Below are 25,973 nucleotides of genomic sequence, written 5' to 3'. Positions count from 1 at the left end.
AGTGCTTATGACCACTTTTGCATAACTTCTAATTTCTTTAGCAGCTCACCTGATCCCCAGCCAAGATGTTCTTATAGAAATCTAACTCTGCACTTATGATGGGTCTTGCAAATAGTGATGCAGTGCCCTTCGTTGAGAAAGGGTTTATAGTCTCACATGACAACTGTACTGGCTCGCTCATCTATTACTACACAATATACTACTTTTAGGCCATGCACATCTTACACAAAGGCACACAATTCAGGAGGAAAAGTATTTGTTTCTGGAACAAAGTGATGTGCAGCTATTACAGACACAGTTCAACCTTCCCTGTTCTGATTCTCATTATCCAGTTTCCATGTAATTTATTTACACCTTGAGGTTCTGAAAAGAGGATCAACACACCAACCTGTATAAATCACTCAATCCAGTCACATTATCTGGCTGTGCTTTGAGGAATTATTTATGCAGCACTGGTCACAAGGTATAATGAGTCATTAGTGATGTGTTGGGCTACAAGGTAGGGCATTATTGTACTTCTGTGTGATTAAAGGGAGACATTCATTCAAACACTGATGAAGGTGCTAAAGTTCTAGAAGAGAACATCTGGACAGTTATTTAACTAATGGATTACGTAATTTGGAATTGTCAGGTGATTCAGTAGCTTCTATGAGAATTCGGCCTCTGACAGATAACCTATCTCAAGTTGTGGTTTGCTATATATTCCACCTATAATATAAACACATTTCGGTGGGGATACTAGGCTTTAAAGCATTAGTTAAATACAATTCTATTATTGATGCAAGCTAAGTGGTTTTGGCAACTATTAAATCACAGAGTTGTCTCAAAATACTGTGATTGTTGTCCTACAGAGAATAAATAAAAGCAGCTCTTGTTGGAGCACCAAAATGAATGTCCAACTGAGCCACGTTTTTTTTTGCCCACTCAGCTTTCTTTTTTGGTGAAAAAAAGATCAAACTACAAACATATCCTTAGTGGGGAGAGACTCTCCAAATGGACCATAAGGAATGCATCTTTGGGGGCATGGCGTTCCTTGTTTGTTCTCCCTGCCTTTGGCTGCCTTCTGGCTCATGGCACCATGGGCAGTAAAATATGCATCAAGGGCACTGCACTAAACCGGGTCAATGCATGAAAGGTGGCAACCCTGTGGAGAGCCAGGCACTGCCTTTGATTGACTGTCAGCATAGCCAAAGGTTGCTCTACCAACAGTGAATCAGCAGTTGCCCCCATTTAAATGAAGGGAGGAAAACATGAGTATGGCGACACCACCAATTTTTATGGCGGTTCTCTACCCTGCCTTTCCAAAATGATCCCCTAGAGCCAGCTTGTCACAGAACTGGGTACACTGAAACCGTGTTGACCCCAGGGATTTCAGCTGTTCTTTAACCCGTTGCGTGCTCATGACGAGCTCAGCTTGTCATGAGGCACGGTTGAGCTGCACTCATGACGAGCTGCGCTCGTCATGACCGTTGGAACGTTCACACGCGGGGATAATTTCCCCGCTGTGCTGAACGTTCCAAAACGGGTGTGGTCATGACGAGCTCAGCGCGTCATGAGTGCAGCTCCACTGTGCCTCATGACGAGCTGAGCTCGTCACAAGCACGGCGGCGCCGCGCGCGCCCCCCTCCCCCCGCACAGCAGGTGAAAACGCCCCGCAGCCAAGGGGTTAATGAGTGCTACAACTGTTACATATCGAATGTGCAGTGAAACTACTTACAGGAGAGCAGGGCAGCATTTGTAACATTGGGTACGTGGGCTGGACAGCCTTGATGCTAACTCTTTCTGTTGGGGCACCATATGTATTTGATGATCTCGAAGACAGCGCTGCTTCATAAGGAGGAGTCTCTTGAACGCTTTCTGCTGTCTCCCAATCTGCAATGGAAGTTGAGTGTTCATCGGCTCAATTGAAGGAATCATGCAAGAATGAAAGAACTGTAAAACTGTCAATTGAGTCTGAGGGACAGGGACATAAGCTGTCAGCAGAAAAGCTCTCCCATAAACACTATTATCGCAGTGCACTATGGAAAACAACTTCCAACAAATGGTGATTTGACTAACCAAAGTTCCTACAGTTCACTAACAGGGTGGGCTGTGCTAACCATGGTGCCTCAAGGGATTTTCAAACAGTGGGTGGCCTACGATAACTGTGGGGCCTGCAGAGATTTTCATACCGGGGAGCGATTTGTCAGCCATGATTCTTCTAATGTATTCATACAGGCAGGTTGGCTGCACTAAACAGCGCTCTGCAGATATTTTCATCATCAAGTGAGCAGTACTAAAACCTTCTCAGGCAAAGATCCTCATGAAAGCAGGGAATATTGGGCCCAATGTACAAAGCTTTTTTCAGCTGACAAACGGCCCAATTCGCAGAATCAGGTGGTTTGCGGCCTGAAAAAAGCATGTTTAAATGTACAAAGCCCTATTTGCGATCAATAAGCTATTACCAAATCGCAAATTGGGTTTGCGAGTCATTATTAGGAGGGGCGTGCCCATTGCATCTTTTCCGAATAATGAGTCCTAGGGGCATGTATGAATGTTTTGCGACCGAAATGCTGTTGTAAAACATTCATACTTGACCGACTCCGTGAAGGAGGTGGTAGTCCACTTGTAAATGGGAAGTGGTCCTCAAGGACACTGTTGTACATAGCTGTTTGCGATTTCCTAATAGCAAATCACAAACATTTGCTATTAGGAAATCGCAAACGGAAGTCTATGTACATCTGGCCCTTTGTCACTTGAAGCCATTGCAGTGATACATCCCTCACACGTTCAGTTCTCTATGGTATGGATTACAAAGATTCAGGGCCTGCGGTATTACTCTTTCACTATGTTACTTTTTATTTCCAATGCATTTTACCTTCAAAGCTAAAAGAGCAGATACACTCCAGAATTACCTCTGTAGCAGGGTTGTAGCCAAGGACATGCCATGATGGCCTCTAACTCCTATGCTCAGTCGTGAGTCCCTTGCTCACTTTGCCACTGGATTCAAGATAGCCTGGCTGATGATGGCTGTAATGCCAGAAACCGGTCCCAGGATGCTTGTTTCTGGTCCAGGGAAGACATGGCTTTGTCAGTTCGGGCTGGACTGTTCCCATGAGGCACAGGGTCAGACTGATTTGCATATGGCCATGTATGAACTGGGGTGGCAGAGTGAGCTAAAGAATGGTGATGGATTTAAACCAAGATCAGTTGACTGGGGGTGAGTGTTTGATTTGCTCAAACTCTCCATCCATTATCCCCTTTTGTATCACTCTAACTCCTATGCATCATCAGTTCTGTCTACTTCTCTTCCACGGTCATGTAAAGGGTCTGTGGATAACAACCATCGACAGCACCAACAAATAGATTAAATGAAGTTGCTGCTAATGTGTGCACTGTGGAGATGTATATCCCAAGTTTAGGCTTTTCATGGAAATGTCAATGTGAATGAATTCTACTTAGCAGATGTAAAATACAAATCACTGCCAAAAGCTTTGATAGCTAGAAAAAACAAGAAAGATTTTGTTTGGACCTACTCATGAGGCTGCCGGGAAAAAGATTTCTGTAAACTCACCGCCCATGGCAAAGTCCAGCATGATGATGGTGTCTCCTGGTGTTGGTGCCAACTGCGCCAGTTCCTCTGGGTTTTCTCTGAGTTTTGTGAAGAGTGAGTCGCTCTCGTCAACATGTGAGTTATCCTTTGAGGAGGGAAGATCCCATGGTTTGAAGAAGCATTCAGTCTGCTCAAGGGAGAAGATGACATCTGTCTCCACCGGTTCACTATGATAGATGAGATGGACATTGAGGTTAAGGAGAAGGTGGGCTACAGAAGTACAATGTTTCTGTGGATCACAAAGAAGTTACTTACCTGAAACAGCAGCCCTACAACACGATCCACAAGACATTAAACTGATGACAATATTCACTTCTGGCAAATGCTCAGTGACTTTAGATTGGTATAATTAAGTTAATTTGTTTATGTACTAAGTTATTTGCTTTTTGAGCGCATGGCCACCTAAGTTTATCATGGCGCTAAGAACCAAAAAGGAAAGAAAATAAGCAAAACACAAAAAACTAAAAAAGCACACCACAAGCAGATAAGTCTAAGTTTGGGAGTTGTTTATTTTAAAACATAGTTCAAGGGGCATGGTGTGGACGGTTGTTGACCCAGCATTCTGAAAGGTCTGCCATCTTCTCTTCAATGTAGGTTGCACTCGGCATCTGTTGAATGCCATAAAGATCACACCATCTGTTACATTTCAGCTGCTGAAATTTAACAGGGAAAAAGGTGTGGTAATTACTGAGGTATTGTAAATTTTATTTATATAGTGCTTACTAGGTGTGGACGTACTTTGCGGCGAGTAGCAAGCTAATCTGGAGCCCAAGATTAGAGTTACATAGTTAGTATATCAGTAAACCAAATCATCTTTATTCAGGTTTAAAAAAGAGCATAAAAGATGCAAGCTTATACATTTTATACATGTCGGCTAAAAAACAAATGCGCATACATTCCCATACATGTCAACATTTTGGATATCAATTCAATTAATAGTACTTATCATAAATTCTATAAAACTAGAATTCAGTTATAAATATAAAACGCATTGCATTCGAGTAGTGATGCTATAGTACCATGTTCAACTATTAATAAAAAATTCAAATCAAGGATTGGTAAAGTGCAGGTGCGATGGAGATGCATTGTCCACTTTCCAATCCTGGCTTGTCACGCATACATATAAATAGTACAAAATTAAAATAGGTAATAAAATCAATCAACTATTGGTTAAAATTTCAAGCCCTTCAAATTACATACTAAGTTTACAGCAAATAAATATCTACTTAGACTAAATACAATTGGCTGGGATGTGTCGGTCTTTAAAATTCTTAATGCTCCTAGATATTTTCTGATTATCATATTACGACCGATAGGTTAAATCCAATTTTTCCTTAATTTGGCATATGCTAGTCAGAATAATAATATATGGGAGTCATTTTCTACAGCATTTTGTGTTCATAAGAGTGAAGTGCACCTCCCTGATGTCAGCATTATTGCATGACCATTTAGATGCATTACATTTAACCTGGAGGACATCAAAGCAGAACTTCATATATAGTGACTTGGCTAATTGCGGTTGCACTTCATCCAGATATGGTTCGAAAATAGTTAATGGTTTTACAGATAGAAACTGCAATGTCACCCTTTCTATTTTAGGGCACTGGTGGATGCTACTTTCTATATACATCCAATAAATGCTTTTTGGGACCTTTTTAAAATGAATTATTAGTAGGTTAGGAGCATCCTAAAACAGCTTAGGCCTAATTTATGAAACCAGCTACACACATGCAAAATCCAAAGCAGTGTTGTATGTGATCAAGATACCATATCTCAATTAATCCTTCTTTGTAACTTTTGAGCTCTTCGTGGTCCACAAACGGACCCAAAATAGCAGAGGTCTTAGTATGGCTTGATGTTCTCTTCGCCTAATATTAATATCTTGGTTTATTGGAATCATAGGTGTACGTACTGGTAGACGAAGTAACGTCCTTATGAATGTATTTTCCTCTCCTGTAAGCATGCTCAGACTATTAGCCCCCCAAAGCTCTGCACCGCAAAGGGTTGCACATTGTGCCCTGTACATGTAAACTTCCAGGGCTGGTGACACTACCTTTCATAGGCTTGTCTGATGACTTTTCTTAATTGCCATGGAATTTTGCAGCAAGATAGCTTTGCATTTGTGTATATGTGGTTTCCATGACAATTTGGTGTCTAATGTGATGCCAAGATAATTAAAGTTGCCCACATACTACAGTTTTTGTTTTTGAACAGTGATTTTTTTTTAACCATTTGTGTGGTTTTATGGCCATACATTTGGTCTTAGTTGAATTGATTTCAAGGCCGTTTATGGTGCAAAATTCACTGAAACAGTCTAATTGCTTAAAGAGAAATACTGACAAAATGGAAGTGGTCTTGTTTGGTTGGGATATCTCCTTCTGGAATTCCTCATGGTGGCCGGCAGCAGCCGGGACATGCTTGCTGCCAGTAAAAAAGGTAAAAAGCCTTGGTGTAATGATAGATGACCATTTATCACTATCGGACCAGGTAAATAGCATTACTCATCATGCTTCTTTGTGTTGAAGACCTACGAAAAATTCTACCTTTCATTCCTATGGATCTCAGGAAAACAGTCATTGTTGCTCTGGTGCTATCAAAAACCGACTACTGTAATGATCTTTACTTAGGGGCAAACAAGAGAACCATACATAAGTTGCAGGCACTACAAAATGCAGCTGCACAACTGCTGCTTAAGATTCCTAAATTGAGTCCTAAAACCCAAAGCATCCGAGATCTGCACTGGCTCCCTGTCCAGGCAAGGATACAACTCAAATCAATGTGCATTGTGCACAAGACATTGCATGGGGCTGGGCCCGCTTTTTTTTAGGAAGCATATTCAACGCAATACCCACTACGAAACCTGAGGTCATCATCGGCCTCTTTGCTCGTTGTCCCCAGGGTAAGGACAGAAAAATGGGGTAGCAGAAGCTTTTTTCACTTGGCCCCCAAACTATGGAACACACTGCCCATCAGCCTCAGACTATCTTTCAGGAATTTGTTAATAACTTGGCTTTTCGAGCCAAAACCATAATCTTTTATTATCCCTGTCTTTTATTGATTATTGACAGCTAGCGCTAGCGCTAAGACTCCTCGGCATACATGTGCTTTATAAACTTTTATTTCATTTCATAATAGCCTTTGTTATCCTTTAGATGTTTGTTATATTAAGAACGTGACATCAGCAAAGAGTAATGGCTATATTGGCACCCCTCCTAACTTAGAAGAGTCGTGTTTGCAACCCTGAAGATGTTGTACAACGTCATTTACATATAATGAAAATAGGGTGGGTACCAGTACACATCCCTGCCTTACTCCCCTTTTTATTGGGATTGCCTCCCTGAGTTCACCCCTGGGTCGCTATCTAACTTTTGCGTAGTTGTCTTTGTGTAGCCGAACTATCTGCATCAGGAGAATTTCAGGCACTCCCTGGGTTTTTAAAGAGTTCCAGAGAGAGTGCCTAGGGATAGGTTTGAATGGTTAGTTAGTAATTGATCTGCAGTATCAAAATATAGCTGTGAGAAATGTCTACTCCAGGTGCCAGGATCAAAGTAAAGGTCCATGTTGGAGTTCCCGGTTTTATTGCCCTGAGCCATTATTTTCCAAAAGCCGGCGTGGTCCTTGTTTCTAGCTGCATCAATCAATCAATCAAGGGGGAAGAGCCTTCAGTATAGCCGCAGCCCACCTATGGAACAACCTCCCTACTGACATTAGAAAAACAAACGAATTGATGACCTTTCGTAAAAAGGTGAAAACATGGCTCTTCCCCAAAAAATCTCCCAAAAAATCCACCTAAAAAAATCTAATCTGATCAGCACCCTGTCCACTGTCCTCTTCTGTTTCTACAGGGTTCTTAGCTATATGTACTCAGCGCCAGGATGCCTGTAGGGTTACAGAGCGCTTTACAAATGCTATAAATAAATAAATAAATAAATAAATAAGTCATTCTTGGTACAGTCATCCCAGTCCGTTTTTGCTTGTGCAAGTATGTTTTTGTACTTTGCCTTTCTATCTCTTATTAGTTCTATATTGCTGAACTTCACAGCCGCTGGCATTTTCTTCTTTGCCTTACGACAGTCCTTGGTGTACTAGGGATTGTGAGGGGGCATTTGGTGGTATTTGCTGATTCGTTTTCCAGAGGAATTTTACTCAAGAACGGTTTCAATTTCTCTACCATAGTACAATGTATCTGCACATTAGGGATCTCATATGGAGCGGCGTCTATGTAAGGGGATAGGGCATCGGAGAAAGTATTATAAATTGCTGTCATAATTTCTGGATCACCTGCAATAAATGGCCATTTAACTATTTTGCGGTTGTTGCTGACCATTGGTTGTATTACATTTCTATTGTTTGTATTTTTTTCCACAGCCCAAGTGTCAAAAAGAGTTCCCACCATTGTTAGGCACAGTGGAAAATGGTCACTGTCATCTCTTGTCTCTACCTTTAGGTCAATTAGGTCACGCCATAGGTTGACACTGCTATTTTATGAAACAAACTGCCTTGCCTTGCTTGCCGTGAGGGGAACGGCCCTTAGCTGTATCGGGTCCCGCAATCCCGCGCCAGCATCCACGCCGTGAGGGGAACAGCTATCTGCCACACCGGGTCCCGCACTCCAGCGCCAGCACCACCGCCGCCGCGAGGGCAGGGACTTCAATCCCCAGGTGCCCCGGAGGCTGTGGCGCGAGAGTGACGACACCAGAGCGCCCGGAGGCGCGTAAGGGGAGAGGAACGCCTCTCGCCCCGCGAGTCGCGCGAGGGAGCGCCCGGGCAAAAGGCGGGCCCTCTGTGGCCCTCAGAGGCCAGAAGAGGTCGGGTCGGAACACCCATCTTGGTCTTCCGGGTCTAACGTCATGAATCAAGGTACGCTTATCCGGAGACTAATCATCTAGAGGCTGACACCGAACTTCTTTGTCCTCTCCAAGTAGCCCCATTGATGATTAAGATACCCATGGGTCCCATACATAGGTGTGTGCTTTAGGGTCATAAGCTAGTTGCACCATGACCCCCAATCGCCCCTCAAACAATCTTCTTCTCAGGGAGGGTCACTTAAGGGGACACTGGACCTGTATATAACAAGGGTAACATCGGCCATTGAGACAATAGAACACAGCCTTCCTAATGATACCACATGCTGCGTACGATCCCCTTCGATTCCTACCGACTCACCAAACTCTTTATTACTTAGGGAACTTAATGCAATTTACAATACTAGGTACATTGGAGAGCAGGAAATTGAACAAACCGGTTCCCCAACGTGCCCTACTGGTATTGGAAGCCCCGAGCCTAGGAAACCGTATCAACCCAATAAAAGTCCCCTGGAAACTCCTGTCGCACCAACAGATAAATCTACCATTCAAGCGACAGCACATCCCCAGGTCTCTTCACAGAGCAGAAAACGTAAAGGCATGGAACATAAGGGGAAACCAGCGAAATACTAAAAAACAAACTCAAGCCCCCCTCCGGTTACTGACACCATCCCCCTCGAGACACCCAAAGCACGTCAAACACCGGAAACCCCTGTATCCCCCTTACCTTCTATGTTACTGGTCCATCTAGAAGAAGTGGTCAAAACCTTACTATCCCCGCTCATTGAGAGGATAGAGAGAATTGGGGAAAAGCTTTCAAAAATAGATGAAAATACCAAGCCAAACAACCATTCCCAGAGCAAAGTTGCTTCAAATAAGCTTGACACCAGTGTAAATAGCAACAATTCCCAGAGCTAGCTACTGGAACCCGTACCATTAGTTGTTAAAAGCAAGGAGGTACCCAAAAAATCGACAATGGCCCCTAGCTCTGCTCCAAGAGCAGGGTTGAACAAAGTAGAAATGAGTTGTGAGGGGTTAGCTGCAATTAACAAACGTATAAACTTACCACCGGAGGCAGCACCCTATGTGTGTGTGTTCTCTCGGGAGTGCCTGAGCTCACTATCGGAAAAATTGAAGGTCACCAGGACCTTAAAAACAAAGTACAGTTTTGGTTGACGAAGAACAGACCCCTTCTGTTTAATATCGACGGAAGAATTCTACATGAGAGAAGGGTGGGGTGGATAGGTTCCCGACCCAAGACCATAGCCGGAGACCTGGTAATTGTTAACTTCAGGGACAACCAGGTCGTCCCATACCTGCGTAGCTGGGAGCCACAAAGAGGAGATGGGCCAATAGCAACACAGGACTTGTGCGATTTCTATCCCAGAACTACGTATTTTCCAACCACAAGTTGGAGTGTAGAGGAAAACCACTGGGTGGACAGGAGGGGCCCCGTATCGATCAGCTACCAGCAGATACCCACATATAATCACCAAAACCTGCTCCCTGGCTTAGATATGGTGATTCGATAGGACAAGGATATTGCCCCAATCAGTAATCATTAATGCACAGTTATTATTCTTTTTGTATGATGTACAATATCGCTTTGCCAAAATGTAACGAACCTCAGCTTTTGTTTTTTATTGCTTTTTCCTTTAACTTGTAACTATTCCTGGAGGTGTTGACTGTTTATTGTTTGTTCGCAAGGAAAACTGATCTACATTTTTGACTGTGTGTAATATTTTAATGTAAATGGATTTTGTACTTTGTATGCTTTTATGGTTATTAATTTTAACCGAATAAAGTACTTTGAATGAATGAATGAAACAAAGAATACCTAGTTCATATATTTCACCGCTTTTTATTTTGTGCGGGAAAAGAAACAATGACCATAAGGTTCATATGTTCAGTGTATACAATTGACATTTTTTTAACACATATAAAAAGTACATATTAATTTCTTGTCTGAGAAACAATACACCTAACATCCACCCCAAATTTTTTTGATTAAGTGCAAATTAAATTAATAATGCAATGTGACAATTATGTACAGTGTAAAAATTATACAAAAGCAACATACAGAATTCTTCCCATTAATTCTAAAGAAATTACACCAGCAACACATTTTCATAAACAAGGGAACTCCATTCACCTGACACTAGGTAATTATCGCGGAGTTACTTAGAGCCACATGGGCAATTCTTCTTAACCCCTACTGGGTGCATAAACCATAGTACACCCTAATTCTGGAGCATAGAGTTAAATAAATGCCCTATGTGGCAGATATATTGAAAAGGCCGACGCGTTTCTAATCCCTGCGTTGACATGCGGGATTATCATCGGGGCACTGGGGCACGGTGTAACCTGAAGTTCATGAAATCGCTTCACAGTGATGAATATGGATGATCCCTCTTCCAGGTGGGATCTAAAATTTTTGAACCAACGGATTGGAGGACGCCAAAGGCACGCTCTCACTTATGTAGCTTATATGGCTTCCAGCTACTTCGTTCGTGTTTCATCAATTAGTTTTACCTCGATTATTGGGTATTCAAACGTGTGTTCAGGGGTATTTTGGAAGACTTGCACACCGCTGTTTATTTTTTTTGGAAGCGGTATTCAATAACAATGGTGATCCATCATGACGATTTAGGAGTCAGCCATCGCGCTACATGGTGCTGATAAGAGATCCGTAATTAACCTGATCGGTTGCTCAGTCTCCAAGTTTCTCTTAACAGGTTTCAAGGTGGTTATGCGCTTGGTCCTCAAAGCCCTTTCCTTTGCCTTTAGTATATCCCGTGTACAATAACCCCTACGGAGAAATCTTTTTTCCATATCATTTATGCACTCCTTAAACTGCAGCTCCTCACTACAATTTTGTCTTGCCCTTATCATTTCACCAAATGGAATAGCTTTCACCTGGTGAAACGGGATATACTAAAGGCAAAGGAAAGGGCTATGAGGACCAAGCGCATAACCACCTTGAAACCTGTTAAGACAAACTTGGAGACTGAACAACCGATCAGGTTAATTACAGATTACACCCCAGTGGGAAATGTTTTATTGAAAAGCATGAGTAAATATTGGCATATATTACGAATGGATAAAACATTAGAGAGGCATATTGAGGTGCGGCCGCAAATTACATTCCGTAGCGGGAGAACCCTGGGATCGTTATTAAGTCCAAGTTATCCACAGCAGGCACAACTTGAAACCTGGCTGGATCAACACTCTAAGGGCTTTTTCAAGTGTGGGCACTGTGGGATGTGCAGGTGTGCCAAGGATAAGACGAAAATATTTCAGATTAACAATGGTGTAATATATGATATCATGACAAACATAACCTGCAGTATAAATATGTCATTTATGTGATTGAATGTAAATGTACTAAAATGTATGTGGGGAGCACAATATGTATGCTGAAGTAGCGTATGAGTGAACATTTAAGAGCCATTAAGAATAATGACATAAGGAATCCAAGAGCGGAACATGTACATAACTGCGAATTGCAAAATTATAGTAAAAGCTTTAGATTTTATGGCATTGAACATATAAAAGCTGACCCACGAGGAGGTAATAGGGAATTGAAACTGAGGAGACAAGAAGCAAGGTGGATTATGCATTTGATTCATAATAGAAGCAACATTAAAAACTTATTGCAGGAGAGGGGCATGCCAAGTGCTGAGTAAGATGGCAACAAGCAAGAGAAGCTCTGGCCACCCGTAACCCTCCACGCTGTGAATATCCTTTAATTCCGGCAAGAAGACACTGATCCTAAGTGCTACTTACCCTTTGGCAATCATCCTTAACCTCGACTCAGCTTAGAACTGCCGCGTACAACCTGTTGCGGCCTGTGAGAGGCCCCGGGCAGTGGTGTTGCCTGAGAACCGGTGGCGAGGTCCTGATGCGGAGAAGTGAATGCGTTTCTGGGCTCTGCTGACCTGCAACGGGGCAGAGGCTCCACGGAGGGACCGTCATCAACCCCAGAGTGGAAAGTTGTGACTCAGCTGGGAACGGGCGAGTAAAACCTGTGGCGGTCTGCGGGTCCCCTGGGTGGAGGTGTGGCTTGTGACCCGGATGCGGGACCTGATCGCGAGGAGGGGACGGGCCGCGGTGCCTGACTGGTCTGCTGCGGGTGGAGGCTCCATGATCTGAGTGGCCGCAACCCCTCCCGGACATGAACACAGAGGCAAGGGAGTCACCGGCTAACGAGGTGGAAGGGAAGAAACAAGGCTGAGGCAGGCAGCGGCACCCATACTGGTGGAGCCCCACATCTACATAATGCACCAAAGATGGCTGCAGAGGTGAACTGAAGCCATTGAGTAGAAAAGGGTCTGGAGATGCCGGATTGAGGACGGTGCAGGCCCTTTCTCAGAGAGATTCATCCTGCCACCAGGTACCAGGCTGAAAGTGTGGGGTCATCAGAGCGGGTGCAGCTGGAGTCGGAGAGAGGCGAAGCGCCCCAGGGAATGACCGAGTAAAACCTGTGGTGGCCTGCGAGTCCCCCGGGTGTTGGTGTGGCCTGAAACTGGTTGCGGGGCCTTTACAAAAGGAGGAGACACGCCTCTTAGCTCTGCCGATCTGCAGCGGGCGGGGGTTCCAGGATATGGGCGGCCCTACCCCTCCCCAACACAAATACAGCATCGAGTAGGAACAGAACAGGAGATGCCGGATTGAAGAGCCACCGGATACCGGGCTGAGGGGTCAGTCCATGTCCACCGTTTACCTTGCGGGAGCGAGCGTGATATCTGCAAACAGATGTCGCCACTGCTCTCTCCCACAAGGTAAACGCTCTGCATGCACGAGTACTCATTGAAAGCAGTGCAAAACATGCACGAGTTTCCAAGAAAGTACAGTGCGGTGCCAAGAGGTCCCTCCTAAGCAGCGCTTGGGCGGTGTGTAGGCGAGACCTAAAAACATTCAAAGATGGCCACCCATACTTGCACTTCATGTACATGCACAGGAGGCCTTCTTTGTATGTTCTTAAAAAAAATGTATTACAAAAAACACTTCAAGATGGCAACTCGAGTACGTCTGTGTGCACACCCTGCCAGCCAACTTTGAATTAGTTCTGTACTAAACTTTTCAAAAAGCATTCCATAAGAAAACAAGCACAGGCAAAGCCATAAGATCAGCGGACCACCTCAGACCTATTGGCTTAGCCAATGTTTTTAGGTCTTGCCTGGCGTTAGCAGCGCGCATGCGATGCTCTCGCCATGCGAGGGCTTCTTGGAATCGATATGATTCAGAAGTCGTGTCGCTGCTCCACCTACAATTTTGATTGGTGCACGTTGTTTTGAGCCATGGATGATGCAAAACACAGTGTAATGATTGCACCGGAGGCAATCATTACTCTGAGGGTTGCCACCCTGTCCGCTTTTGGCCTTCCCACCGAGATTCTATCTTTTACTTGCTCCGGGAGACAGTGTCTCTTAAATAGCCGCTAAGCACTTCTTTTTCGTATTACCGCGTTTGCCTTCAACAATGGCTGAAGTGTTTTCATTTCTCGACAAACAGATTTTGCTCCACTTGTGAACATGTCTTTTTTGTCTTCTTCTTAAAATGGCTACATCAGAGATAGTTTGAAACCAGTTTGCTACTTATACTGTATTCGTGTGAATTTTCTGTATTTCACAAGCCAGTGGACTGGCACGTTTTTGTACCAGTCCAAAGTTTCTGGGATATGACTCCAGTTGACTGGGCTGCAAATCACGTAGCTGACTGTGTAAGACTGAGTTACAGAGCCCCGACTTTAGACCATTGCTTCTCTAGCCTCCTGCCCATGCATCACCCCAGTGTTAAGCCAGAAGACACCTCTCCCAGAATGCTAAGCTCCTGGTTAGTGATTGCCAGTTACATTTGTTACATCACAGACCGTTCACTATCAAGTGGTGCAAAATCGTGTTAGCTGCACTCTTGATGAATCTATCAGAGGGGAGTAATGTTTACGCTTTACATTGAGTAGTGGGTTGTAAGGTCCTTCAACAGTAACAATCTTACACCTGACCCCAAATAAGGCTGGTGTAAGTTTCGGCCTGCAGAAGCCAGAGGCGCCTGTCCTTAGCAAACAGTGTTGTCTTTCCAGCAGCTCACTTGCTGGCAGACTAGCCCACTGAGAGCATGCCAAAATGTACTGCGAGAGAGCATGGATTAATTATCTACATAAGACAGACTCAAACAAATTGCCTTGATGTAGACTGCCCTGAGAAGTTATTCATCAACATGATCATTCTCCCAGCCAAAATAAAACAAACCTTAAAAATGCAATAGGTCTCGCCTTTCATTAAGTTAAAGCCATTTGCTTTGCTATACAATACCATTGGCAAAGCAAATGGCTTTAACTTAATCAAAGGAGAGACCTATTGCATTTTCAATGCTTGTTGTCAAATGTGTTGTCACAGCTGCCTTTTCCATGCTATAGACACAATGCTTCCAGTTAAAGAGGTGATAACAGCATCACGTAGGTCGTGCTCTAAGGAAGCCAATATTGTTGCTATTCTTGTTGGGCAGAATGCATGAGGGCATTTAGGTAGGTGACTGTGCCTCAGTGGCATCAAAACTATCGTTGGCCAAATAACATAGATGGACAATAGCAGTCGGTAGTTCTACTAAATTAGGAGCATGATATATCGCTACTAGAAGTAGCAATGTTTAGAGAATTTTATTTTGATTATTACATGATGGCAATTTATTCTGATTTATTTGTATTTAGTAGTATCTTTGTAAGTCGGTGCCAAGCAATTGGCTTGTGCTTATATGAAACGATGAAGGAACTAGTGAGACTGGGTTTTAAGGTTTTAAAGTTGTCTATTGTCGGGAGCGTTAGTAAGCATGAAGCTATCGATAAATTCCTGTGATTATCGCTTACTAAAACTTTGGGACTGCAAAACATGATTGCTCTTTTCCAGAAGCCAGACTCAGTGTTAGCTTCTCACATATGTTTTCAGTACCTGGTCTGTGTTTTATAATTATTTGCCTGATAAAATATATTCATAGGTTGTGGTGCCTTAAAAGTAAATGGTATTGAATAGAGGTGACTCCTCGGATAAATAATAGTAGGAGCTGTAGAACAAAACATCTGAGGTTATCATTACATCTTATAATTTCTCGCAATCTTGTATCTATCAATGAGTATGGACGAATAGATGAGAACTTGAGAAGGGACAAAGTGCCTGTTTAGATGGTACAAGGGAAGCCTGAACAAGCCAGCAGTGTAGGTCTCCCATAGTCCAATAAGATGAGCTATCACATTTGTACTGGCATTTAACAAATACACATTTGATTTATGAGAGGGAGTATGTAGTAAATGCACACATTATTGACATTAGGTTTATAGCACCCGGCGAAAGGAAGATGGCAGATTTACTTCGCCAGGGAGAAATCCGCCTGGACCTTTTCCCGCGGGCCCTCTGGTCCCATACCCCTATCCCCCTGATGGTGAATAATTAGCAAAACCACTTTTACGGGAGACATATCGAATATCTTTTCTCATGTTTATTACCAGCACAGATGTGCCGGCTGTGCTCTGCACCAGTTTGTGGCTTCTCCATCTTGGCAGATCGGTGGGATGGGGCTCTCCGCAGCTTCGCTTACCCACAGTAGCTCCTACGGCTTCCAGCATGGCCTCGCCTGTGATCCTGCCCCGGCTGCACCTGTATGCGGGATGGCTTCTCAGTAGCATGCAGTACAGAAGGGATGCGGTTGAGTCGGGGAACCAGCAGCTGCGGTGACGAGTGGAGAGGATTCTGCAGCTGCGGTGCAGAGCGTTGCCGACCACTCAGGGGGGGTCAGGAAAAGTATTTGAGGCTCCCACGGATTCTCAGCTCGGGAGACCAATCCTTCGGCTTCGGCGCTCGGGGAAAGCTAGCAGGCTACTCCAGTCCATTGGGACTGCAAACCCCACTTCAGGAGATGAGCTGGCCAAGGCACAGAACTCTGCAGCAGCACAGGGGGAATGGAGTGACTGTGCAAACTGCCCAACCAGCCCCGCTAATGGGAATGTCAACGAATACAGTAAGCATCAGGTCCAGGGGCACACTGAGGGGTGAGCCCCCCTATCTATATTGAATCTCAAAACCCAGCGTATGTTGTGTCCCTCTTGCTTCCTAGAGGTTCACCTGCACCTTCTCCTGTAATAACAATATACTTACAACCAGGTCTAAATAGCATAAGTTCAGTGTTACAGGATGGTATAAATGGCTCGGCCGGCTTGGACCTTAGCCAGGCAGCAGATATACTGGCCTCTTCTGAGTCTCAGAGTTCATCATATTTGAAACAGACCGAGCTTCCTACAATTCGAGAGCAGACTTATCAGGGTCATCAGGGGCACGGCCTGGAACATCAGTTACCTCCCAGAATGCCCCACAACTGCTGAACCTGCTGAATCTGATCTAGACCCAGAACAAGTAGATCAACTTGTGGAACTTAATATGCTTATAGCTGCAGTCAAGTCCAAAACAACCTTAGGCCATTCCCCTGCTGGGGATCAAATCCTCGAGGGATAGGACTTAAAGGGGCCAGAGGGGCTCAAGGAGAAGGCTAAGGAGGGTGAGGACCGGGTGGGGCTTGAAGCTTGGTCTTACAATTACGGAGGAGCGCCTTAAAAGCACGGCCCCCAACTCAAGTTAAGGATGGCTATGCTGCTAGCCCTCTACGTAGATGGGTGGCTTCAACGGGTGAGGTTAAAGCCATAGTCTCCACACTGTCTATTCAAGGCTGTTTGGATGCCCCGGTCCAACCGCCTGTGGAGATACCCCAACTTCCCCAAGCTGAACATGGGATTGCAAGGCTGGGCTTGGCTCAATCAGAAGGTAATGGTGGAGTCTTTGGTGGGTCCCCCAATATACCTATTTAGGCTTCTTTATCTCCTACTCCAGCATCTGTGGATCAATCGGACTGTATGGCTGAGTTGTTAGGCCACAATATGAGATCGATGATTATGAGAAACCCTCTTTATCTAAAATCTTGCAGGCACTAACTACCCAGAGAGTGGAAGTGCAAGAATATTATCTCCAAGCCACTGCCGATAACCTGGATATCAAACAGGCGTTAATGGACGCCACTACTAAGGTTGCCACACTCTCCTCAGACGTTTCTAATCTGCAGCAGAGGGTCATGACTGTGGAAGAATCTAGCACCACTACTGCAGGTTCTGTTAAAAACCAGAAGGCCTGATAACGGCCTTGTAGGTTAATGTCAAGGACATGGAAAATTCGCAGCAGCGCAACAATCTGAGGGTTTTCGGTGTTTCCGAGGGGAGGGAATGCGCGGAGTCCATTGCTTACATAGTCAGTTTATTCCAGCAGCTGTTTCCAGATCTATCTGATTTGGATATGGATTCACAGGTCCAGCGGGCACATCGGTTACCTCCCTCCACCCAACGGCTTCAAGGCAGGTCACGCCATCCTCATCCTATATTGGTATATGTAGGCAATTTTTTGATTCGTCAAGTGCTATATTTTAAAGCCTGCATCACTGCTCCTGTCGAATTGGATTCAATGTCTATATTCTGTAGGTCAGATCTCTGCAAGGCTACAATGGATCGGCGGTGAAGTCTCCGCCAGCTGATAGACTTGCTCAAAACAGGATTCACACTAGTATTTTTGCAGGAACCCGCTCGATTGAAAGTATTTAAAGATGGGCGGTCGTACTTTTTCTACACAGAGATGGACGCAAAGCAAGCTCTAACTCGATGGGAGTCTAGCGGTTCAACCTAGTGTTGGGGGTGGGCTCTTGGATATCGGATGGTGGGGCTTCAATGGTGAAAAGGAGTTTTTGAGGAGACATTCTTGCGGATTGTATTGACCTGTTGGACTTCTTCTTTATTGTTTTTCTTTTCTGAATTGAAACTCTCTTTCTTTTTCTACACTGTGGTGGTTTAATGTGGTTGCTAGAGGTTGTTTGGGGGGACAGGGTAAGGTGGTTGGGGAGATTGGGAGCTCGGGCGGTAGCTCTCTGTAAGCTGTAAGTAAGCGACAGCAAGGGAAGGGGATGATTCCTTTCTGTTAGAACTAGGGGGTGGGTTTAGCTGGGCTGGGGTTGCTTTCACCAGAGATTAGATCCAAGCAACTTTTCAGGCATGTGTGGGGGAGGGGTTGGTTGGGGTAAATAGCCAGGGCACAGTCAGAATTTTATATGTAGATGACACGTGGCAAAGGGACAGTGCAAAAGGGGGGGTAGCAGAGGGAAAATTAATCAATGTCTCAGTTAAAGTTCATCTGTTGGAACGTTGCAGGACTAAACCAAGCTAGGAAGCGACGATTAGTGCGCAAGGAACTTTTGGCCTTCAAACCACAGATACTTGCCCTAACTGAAAACCCATTTGGCCTATAACGATAGGTCCATGCTGATTCAATTAGGGTTTAATGCCTCAGTCTGCACCTTCCAATCAATGTCAATATGGGGGGTTGCCTTGCTGAAGTCCAAGAATTTACATCTCTCAGTACTGTAAACTCAAGCAGATCCTAAGGGGAGATGGGCAATAGCACAGCTGTTGATTTCCGGGCACACATTGACCATCTGTCTGGTTTATTTGTCCCAATATCGATAACCCCGAAATATTTTACTTTTTAAGTACTGAACTATTGGGGTGGGATGGGGATTTGATTGTAATGGGGGATTTTAATTGTATTATCAATCAGAAGATCAATACTACAAATTGTAAGACATCGAGTAGAATGTGTAGAACTTAAGCAGCAATCCTCGAGCTCATGAATATTCATCAACTTGACAATGTTTGAAGGACGCTCTACCCTGCGCTTCCAGGGTTCACGTTTTATTCTAATCCACATAAACAACATTCACGTATTGATATGATTTTTGCTAAGAGATCACTCTTGACAAGCGCACATATGGAAATCTGCCCCAAAGTAACATCTGAGCATAACCGCCTCGTGTTAACATTCTGGAAGCAGCAGAGCGAAAGGGGTACTCTTCGGCCTTTTTCATTTCCTAGACACTTACTCCACAACACGGTGTATCGTACCCATGTCAGAGCAGCGCTTGGTGAATATTTAGGTAACAATAAGGGTACTGCAGCAGCCCATGTAGTCTGGGACTGTATAGAAACCTTTATTAGAGGGGCGACTCTACAGTTTATTTTGTCCAGAACAGGCATTCAGGCCAAGAGATGACAAATCATCATGATTATCTTGGATTAGAGTGACAGCATGCACAGGCTGTTAAGGCCAGGGATGTGACTGAACGGATGATCTATTTACAGCTTTTAGAAAAATGGTCCATGTTGAATAGAAGACTTACGGAGAAAATAGCTGTTAATGTTCAGGTTTATAGCACTCATGCCAGCACATGCATTCACTTTGACAGTACAATAATCAATCTGTATATATGCAGGCCAAGCTCCTTCATATTTAGCATCATGAGATTGGGCGATGATTCACATTCATTAAGAATTAAGTGATTGCACATTCCCATTTCAGTGAAATACAGCATGGAAAAGTCTGTCACTGAACAGTATGCCTGGCAACTGGGTGCTTCTGGATGTGGACATCATTCTATTGCCTATCATTCTAGCAGTGGGTAATGTCCACAGACGTTTAACCCCTTCCATGCTCATGACGGAACGGTTCCGTCATGAGCTACTGTTGAGCTGTGCTCATGACGGAACCGTTCCGTCATGACCACGCCCGTTTCTATTAGGGCCCAGCACCGGAGGGGGAAACGCGGTCGCACTGAAAAGGTTAAATGTATCTATCAGGATATAGGACTAGTTAATCCCTCCCTAATGGAGACATGTTTATTTATTTATTTACTTGCTGTATTTGTAAAGTGCAACACTTATCCCCTTGGGGATGTCATGGCGCTGGAAAATGCCTATCAAGCTGAAGTCAGAAAAAAAGGCGATGTCTGAAAAAAGCCATGTTTTAGTTATTTCATAAACCTATCGTAATTACCAGTGAAATGGGACTTATCCTTTTACAAATTAAGCACTGGGGTAATTGAAAGCCCTTATAAGTAAGCATATTATACAAATATTTCTAGTAAATTCAAAAGGTCTTGGCTAAGGCAAGACCCGAAAAACACATATAATACTAGTGAAAAATAAACATGTTGGGGAGGGCAAAATTATTGGTTTCTTAATTCTTTATCGAGCTTGATTCAGTAAGGGTGTATGGTAAAAAGGTACAGTAGTCAGATGTGACGTGCATGGAGTATATTTATTTCAGTTTGTGCCGGCCTAATTCAGCCTCTTTAACCCCTTCGCTGCAGTGGTAATTCCCCCACAGTGTGGGGGGGGAGGTGAGCACGGCGCCGCGGTGCTCGTGACGAGACCAGCTCCTCATGAGTCACAGTGGAGCTGTGCTCATGACGAGCTGGTCTCGTCACGACTCCGCCCACTGATCAATTCTCCCGCACAGGCGGGGAATCAATTGCGCATGGGCGGAGCGCAGCCGTTTTGACGAGACCAGCTCGTCATGAGCACAGCTCCACTGTGACTCATGATGAGCTGGTCTTGTCATGAGCACCGAAGGAGTTAAGGGAGGTATTGTTTATTTTACTGTTTTACAGGGCTAGCTAATGGAAAGAGGTCAATATATGAAACATCACTTATGAGTCTTTGGCGGACTGCACCCGTAAATGCCATATTGCTGTTGTAGCATATTCCTGATCCCTGGAGCATGCAGATAAAGTACACCACACGGGAGCTATAGTTAAACAATCCTTTCTTTCTCAGCATACACTCAAACACTGCACATTACATCCTACTTTTCAGATAACCACACCTTGACACCTCCCAGCATATTATGCAGTTCCTGTCTAGAGCCCGCCCCAGAACCACAAGTCCTAGCGCGTATAACGCCAATGTGCTACAACTGCATCCAGAGGCATTGGTGCATTAGGAGGCTCACCTGAGGATGTAGTTCATGCAGACAATGCTGTTAGCATGGAAGTTGCGACCACTGTAGATTACTGTAGCATCAGTCTGAATCCAGACATAGCCACCGTGCTTGGACAACATGCGGTACTGTGCAGTGGACATCTGGCCTTTGCTTAAGACTGTGGAAAAAAACATTTGAATTGTGAAAAAAAATTCACTTTGCCTCTCTCTTTTACAGTTTAACCTTCACCATCTTTGTTCTTCACCATAATTGTGTTTAGGACTGTGTAGTAAGCTAATGCTTGATGAAACATGATGCTTCTGCCCACTCATGACTGTTTGCTGCACACTTGATGTCTGCGTTTGATAAGGCAGGAGACTGCTGCCTGTGTGAAGAATGGCAGTGCCACCCGCACCTAGGGGCGGGGCGCCCTTAGTGGCATCACGGGCAGGAGCGGATCCTGTCCTTCTGGCCTGAGGGAGATAGAGGACACCGGAGGTGAAGGGATGGTCGCATATGTCATCAAGGGGCCTAGGCAGCCCCCTCCCAAAAGGTTAAAAGCAGAAGGAGAGTGGGGGAAGCCCTCTTTGTCCTCTCCCACAATGCCGAGACACTGGACCAGCAGCAAGTTACCCACCCGCCCATCCCTAAGATAAAAGGACAAGTTGGCAGGGTCCCGGGCAAGAGAAATGGTATGGACTCCTTTTGGCATGGACTGTCTGACCCTGGAACAGGGCGAGCATTAAATGGGGGCTCCGGGCTGGCGGGAGGGGGAACTGACCTGCTGGTGGTCCTGGACTCTCCTGCCCAACCCGAGATGCCGGTGTGTGTAGTAAGAAACTTTGGAGGGGTACCTGGTGAGCAGTAACCCTGGTGGGGCCAAGTCGTTAAGCAGTGCCCTGGTGGTAGTGCCTCTGGGATGGAGGACTGGTAGGTACCACCAATAGAAACAGTGCAAGTTGTGGCCTGCTGGCACAACAAGCACAGGGGAATTAATTATCAAAGTGCATTTCTGGAGATCACGATGGTGAAGGGGCCATCTCTGGAATGTAAGTACAGTCTCAATTGTGGCTGAAATGTATTCTTCGCAAGTCTGCTTCTTTTACACCATGTGTACTTGATTTGGTTTTACTCATGAAAAATTGGTCAAGATTTTACAGTCAACCAACAATTAAAAATTGCGTTATTTGAAGGTGTAATAAAAGACTACGCAGTGAAGACCAACTATTGGTTTGATGTGTATCTGTGGGGCAAAGGGTGGAGAGGGTAAGGTTGTCAATCTTGCGGGGGCAACTTGCACGTTGTATGCCTACTACGGCAAAGTACACTGCTGTGTGTACGACAGAAGAATGCATTCCTGACTGTACTGATTATGCAGTAGGCTCGTACCTGGTGGTGAGTGTCCTTGCCTCACCTTGTCATCTGTCACTTAATCATTATTCCTTTCTTTGTGTGAGTATACTAGAAGGTCCGATTTGTGTGCCACAGTTCAGGGAACTCCTGCTTGTGTGTGGCTGACGCCCATGTCAGCGCGGTGGTGTACTAGAACCTTTTCACTATGTTCGAGTGCACTAGACACTACTGCTTGTCATTGAGAGTCAAGCATGCCCCTGAATGTAAACAGCTGTACCGGAAAATCATGCCAGTACATGATGTTGGAGTATGTGACCTCTGATGCGTGGAACAAGCTCTGCATACGTACGGTTCTGGTGGCATTTTCTTATAAGTTCTCCATCCAGGGCGTGGCAGTAGTCATACACTGAACGGCCTTGAAGCTCACTCTGGCTGTACCCAAGAAGTTCTTTCACCCTGAGGGGCATATAGAGAGTAGATGACAAGAAAATGTATCAGTGAAACCTAAAGGGTTTGCAAGACTCCAGGACTCAAAATCGCTGCATACATATACATCGCTCCCTCCACCTTGTTCGCCCATCACACCTGCTAACACTAGTTCACACCATGGGTGTGTGAGTGAGTGGATACACCAGCACAGTAGGTTTATTAGTTACATTGTTATGGTGCTGCCAAAATAGCTATACTAACCAAGTAGTCAATACATTTGGAGGGTTTAGGTGCAAACCTCTTACTTGTAGGGAGTGAAGTCTCACCTCTCATCGCAGTGTGTAAATTTCATGTCCAGGGTGTGTCGGCTCAAGAAGGTGTCAGCAACCAGGGGTTCTTCTGGCTCACAAGGGAAACAGATAGGCTCACACAAAAGCACCAGGCACCCTCCAGGGTCTCCTGTCATGTTGGAGGGTGGCTTAGACTGTCCTCTGCAGTGCAATACCTGCCAAAGAATCAACACATTGAAGAAGTGAGACAACTGGATTTAAGTTACTTGACTTGCTTGGGTAACTCTACACTGGGAGGTCTAACTCATAAAGTCAATTTAATGTGTTAAGTCTAGCAATACATGTAATTTGTATCGTTTTATATTATGTCATTCCGTGTTAGTTTGTTTAGCACATAATTGCAAAGATTTTAGGTGCTGTAGAGATTGGCATAACCAATAAGAACTAAAGAAAGGATTAAAATATGAAAGACTGACTCAACGCCAATACTACCTATTTACAAGCATTGGCAAAGCAAATTGATTTGTGTTGGCAGACAGACCTTAGGCTTTGTCAATTCCTTGTTTTTGTTTTTTCAAGGTTTTTGTAAAAAATGTATTTTTAAGGAAATGCCAGGCCCTTTGCAATGTAAAAGATAACGGATGTAGCCTTACAGCTAGAGTGGTCAACCTCGAAGTTGGGGAACCGGGTTGAGTCTCGGGCTCAACATCCTGCTATTCTGGGCAAATCACTTAATCTCCCCGTGCCTATCAAAAATAAATGTGTCCATCGCTAACGAAACTGGTGCTCATGTAAAGCGCTCTGATACCCGATTTCTTGGGTCTAGTCCGTGCTATATAAAACCAATAAATATATAAACAGTGGCTAGAAAGAAAATACATATTTTTTTGGCCTCATATAGCACACTTTTTAGGTCTCGGCTAGCCGCGCGAAGCGCGTCTCCGCCGAGCCCCTATTGTTGCCATGTGAGCTTCCCAGGAGACAATCCTGGCCGCGCGCATCGCCTTGGAGGCGATTCCAAAGTGCCACGCGCACGTGAACGAGCGCTGCGGCCAGGCGCTGTCTCCTAGGAAGCTGAAAACACCACACACACGCATGCACATACACACACAGACACACACACCGTCGCACACATCATACACACACACACGAGTGCACCGAGCCCCCCCCTCCCCTCTTTTCAACTTACCAGTTCAATGTAGAGGGACTCCGCTCTCCTTCTGGCGTCCCGAGACGCTTTCACTCCACCTGCCTTCTTTTCCGGTGCAGACGCAGCCCCGCCCCCGTCACAGGCGACTTTGCCTGACTTCCGGACACATCGCGGAAGGAGTTTGTATAGCTGTGTTTAAAAACATTTTTTTTATATATGTAAACCTGCATGTAGACACACACGATGTCACCACTTCTCTTCCGGTCGTTACGTACATAATTTCCCTTGATGAGCTGTCCAATTATCGGCCTCTCAGCAAAAAGCGGCCCTCACATGTAAAGGCGGGAACTCTTCATAAGGACTGCGCGTGGCAATTATCATGGAGTGCTTGCCTTGAATGTCTGCTATTTATAAGCGAACCAATCAGAAAGTCAACCTGTCACCCACCTGACCCTCCAAATAATTAGTGCTGAATCCCGGTTGCGCAAACCCTTAAGAAAGGAACTGGTGTCGTGTTATTGGAGGCCGCTAGGTGAGGAGGATGCAGCCCCCCCCACCCCCCTCTGTGATGGGAGTCCAGTCGCTCGGCTGTCCCTAACTCACGCATTTACAATTATTAGCTTGAGGCTGTTCACAGTGTGGTGAAAAGTTTGAGGGGACCCTCTAAGCCACCATGACTGATGCCGGCTGCAAGGACGCCGACTGCGCCGTGTCCAGGCTGCTCAATGTGGTGGAGAGCGAGCTGCAGGCCGGGAGGGAGAAGGGGGACCCGACGGAGAAGCAGCTGCAGGTGACCCTGGAGGACGGCGAGCTGTGGCACAAGTTCAAAGAGGTGACCAACGAAATGATCGTCACCAAGAACGGCAGGTGAGTGCGCCTGTGTGAGCGCGCCGGGACTCCATGAATATTTAGGGCAGGGTCTGCGAGCTCGTGCATGCATGCATTGCTTTTTAAAACGACCTCAGAGCACATCTGCTGGTTGAGTGCTTTACCCCAGTGGCATACACATGTGATAACATACACATATGTTGATCATCAGGTCAAATGTTAACTGTATCTGCGTTCAGTTGGTTCAGCCTGTTTATTTTTCCAGCGGTGAACTCGTCTTCTTGGTTGTGGCATTATATGTGTGAACGTTTTTAAAATATATTGTGATTTCACATGTGCTGGCGTTCAGAAGCGAAGAAGTGGGTCTACGCCGGTTTCCAAAAGCAAAGTGCAAATGTCTGGATGCCTTTACACATGCAACTCGCAGACTTGTATAACCACATGTTGTGTATTTGGAATCACTCATTTACGACATCTTTGTGCTGAATGGCAGATGTGTGTTTTTTTTATCTAACTCAATAGCACTCCTTTTATCGACCTCGGAAGGATGAATAGCTGGGTAGAACTGCCAGGATTTGAATATGTGACTGTGAGGCGAAACACAGATCCCTGGGGTAGATGCTTTAGTCCACTGAGACAAACAGGGGTCTGGAGACAGTAATGAACAGGTCATTACTGGACATTTGTCAC

General features: G+C 45.0%; 1 protein-coding gene and 1 long non-coding RNA gene across 2 annotated transcripts in view; one reads left to right on the top strand and one right to left on the bottom strand.

Annotated features, from left to right (window-relative positions):
- LOC144781829 (endothelial PAS domain-containing protein 1-like) overlaps positions 1–25,973 on the bottom strand; it is a 743,918-nt gene that overhangs the window by 264,724 nt on the left and 453,221 nt on the right. The window contains exons 6-10 of the mRNA XM_078660855.1: positions 23,342–23,520; positions 22,936–23,042; positions 21,264–21,411; positions 3,554–3,759; positions 1,718–1,872 (exon numbers count right to left, since the gene is read on the bottom strand). Coding sequence (XP_078516981.1) covers positions 1,718–1,872; positions 3,554–3,759; positions 21,264–21,411; positions 22,936–23,042; positions 23,342–23,520 — 795 coding nt within the window. The remainder of the gene's footprint in view (positions 1–1,717; positions 1,873–3,553; positions 3,760–21,263; positions 21,412–22,935; positions 23,043–23,341; positions 23,521–25,973) is intronic.
- LOC144781830 (uncharacterized) overlaps positions 1–25,973 on the top strand; it is a 440,263-nt gene that overhangs the window by 168,582 nt on the left and 245,708 nt on the right. The window lies entirely within an intron of this gene.

This window comes from Lissotriton helveticus, chromosome 9, assembly GCF_964261635.1.
Source record: "Lissotriton helveticus chromosome 9, aLisHel1.1, whole genome shotgun sequence".
Taxonomy (NCBI): domain Eukaryota; kingdom Metazoa; phylum Chordata; class Amphibia; order Caudata; family Salamandridae; genus Lissotriton; species Lissotriton helveticus.
The sequence above is the reverse complement of the archived record's forward strand: the minus strand, read 5'-3'. Positions and strand labels throughout refer to the sequence as shown.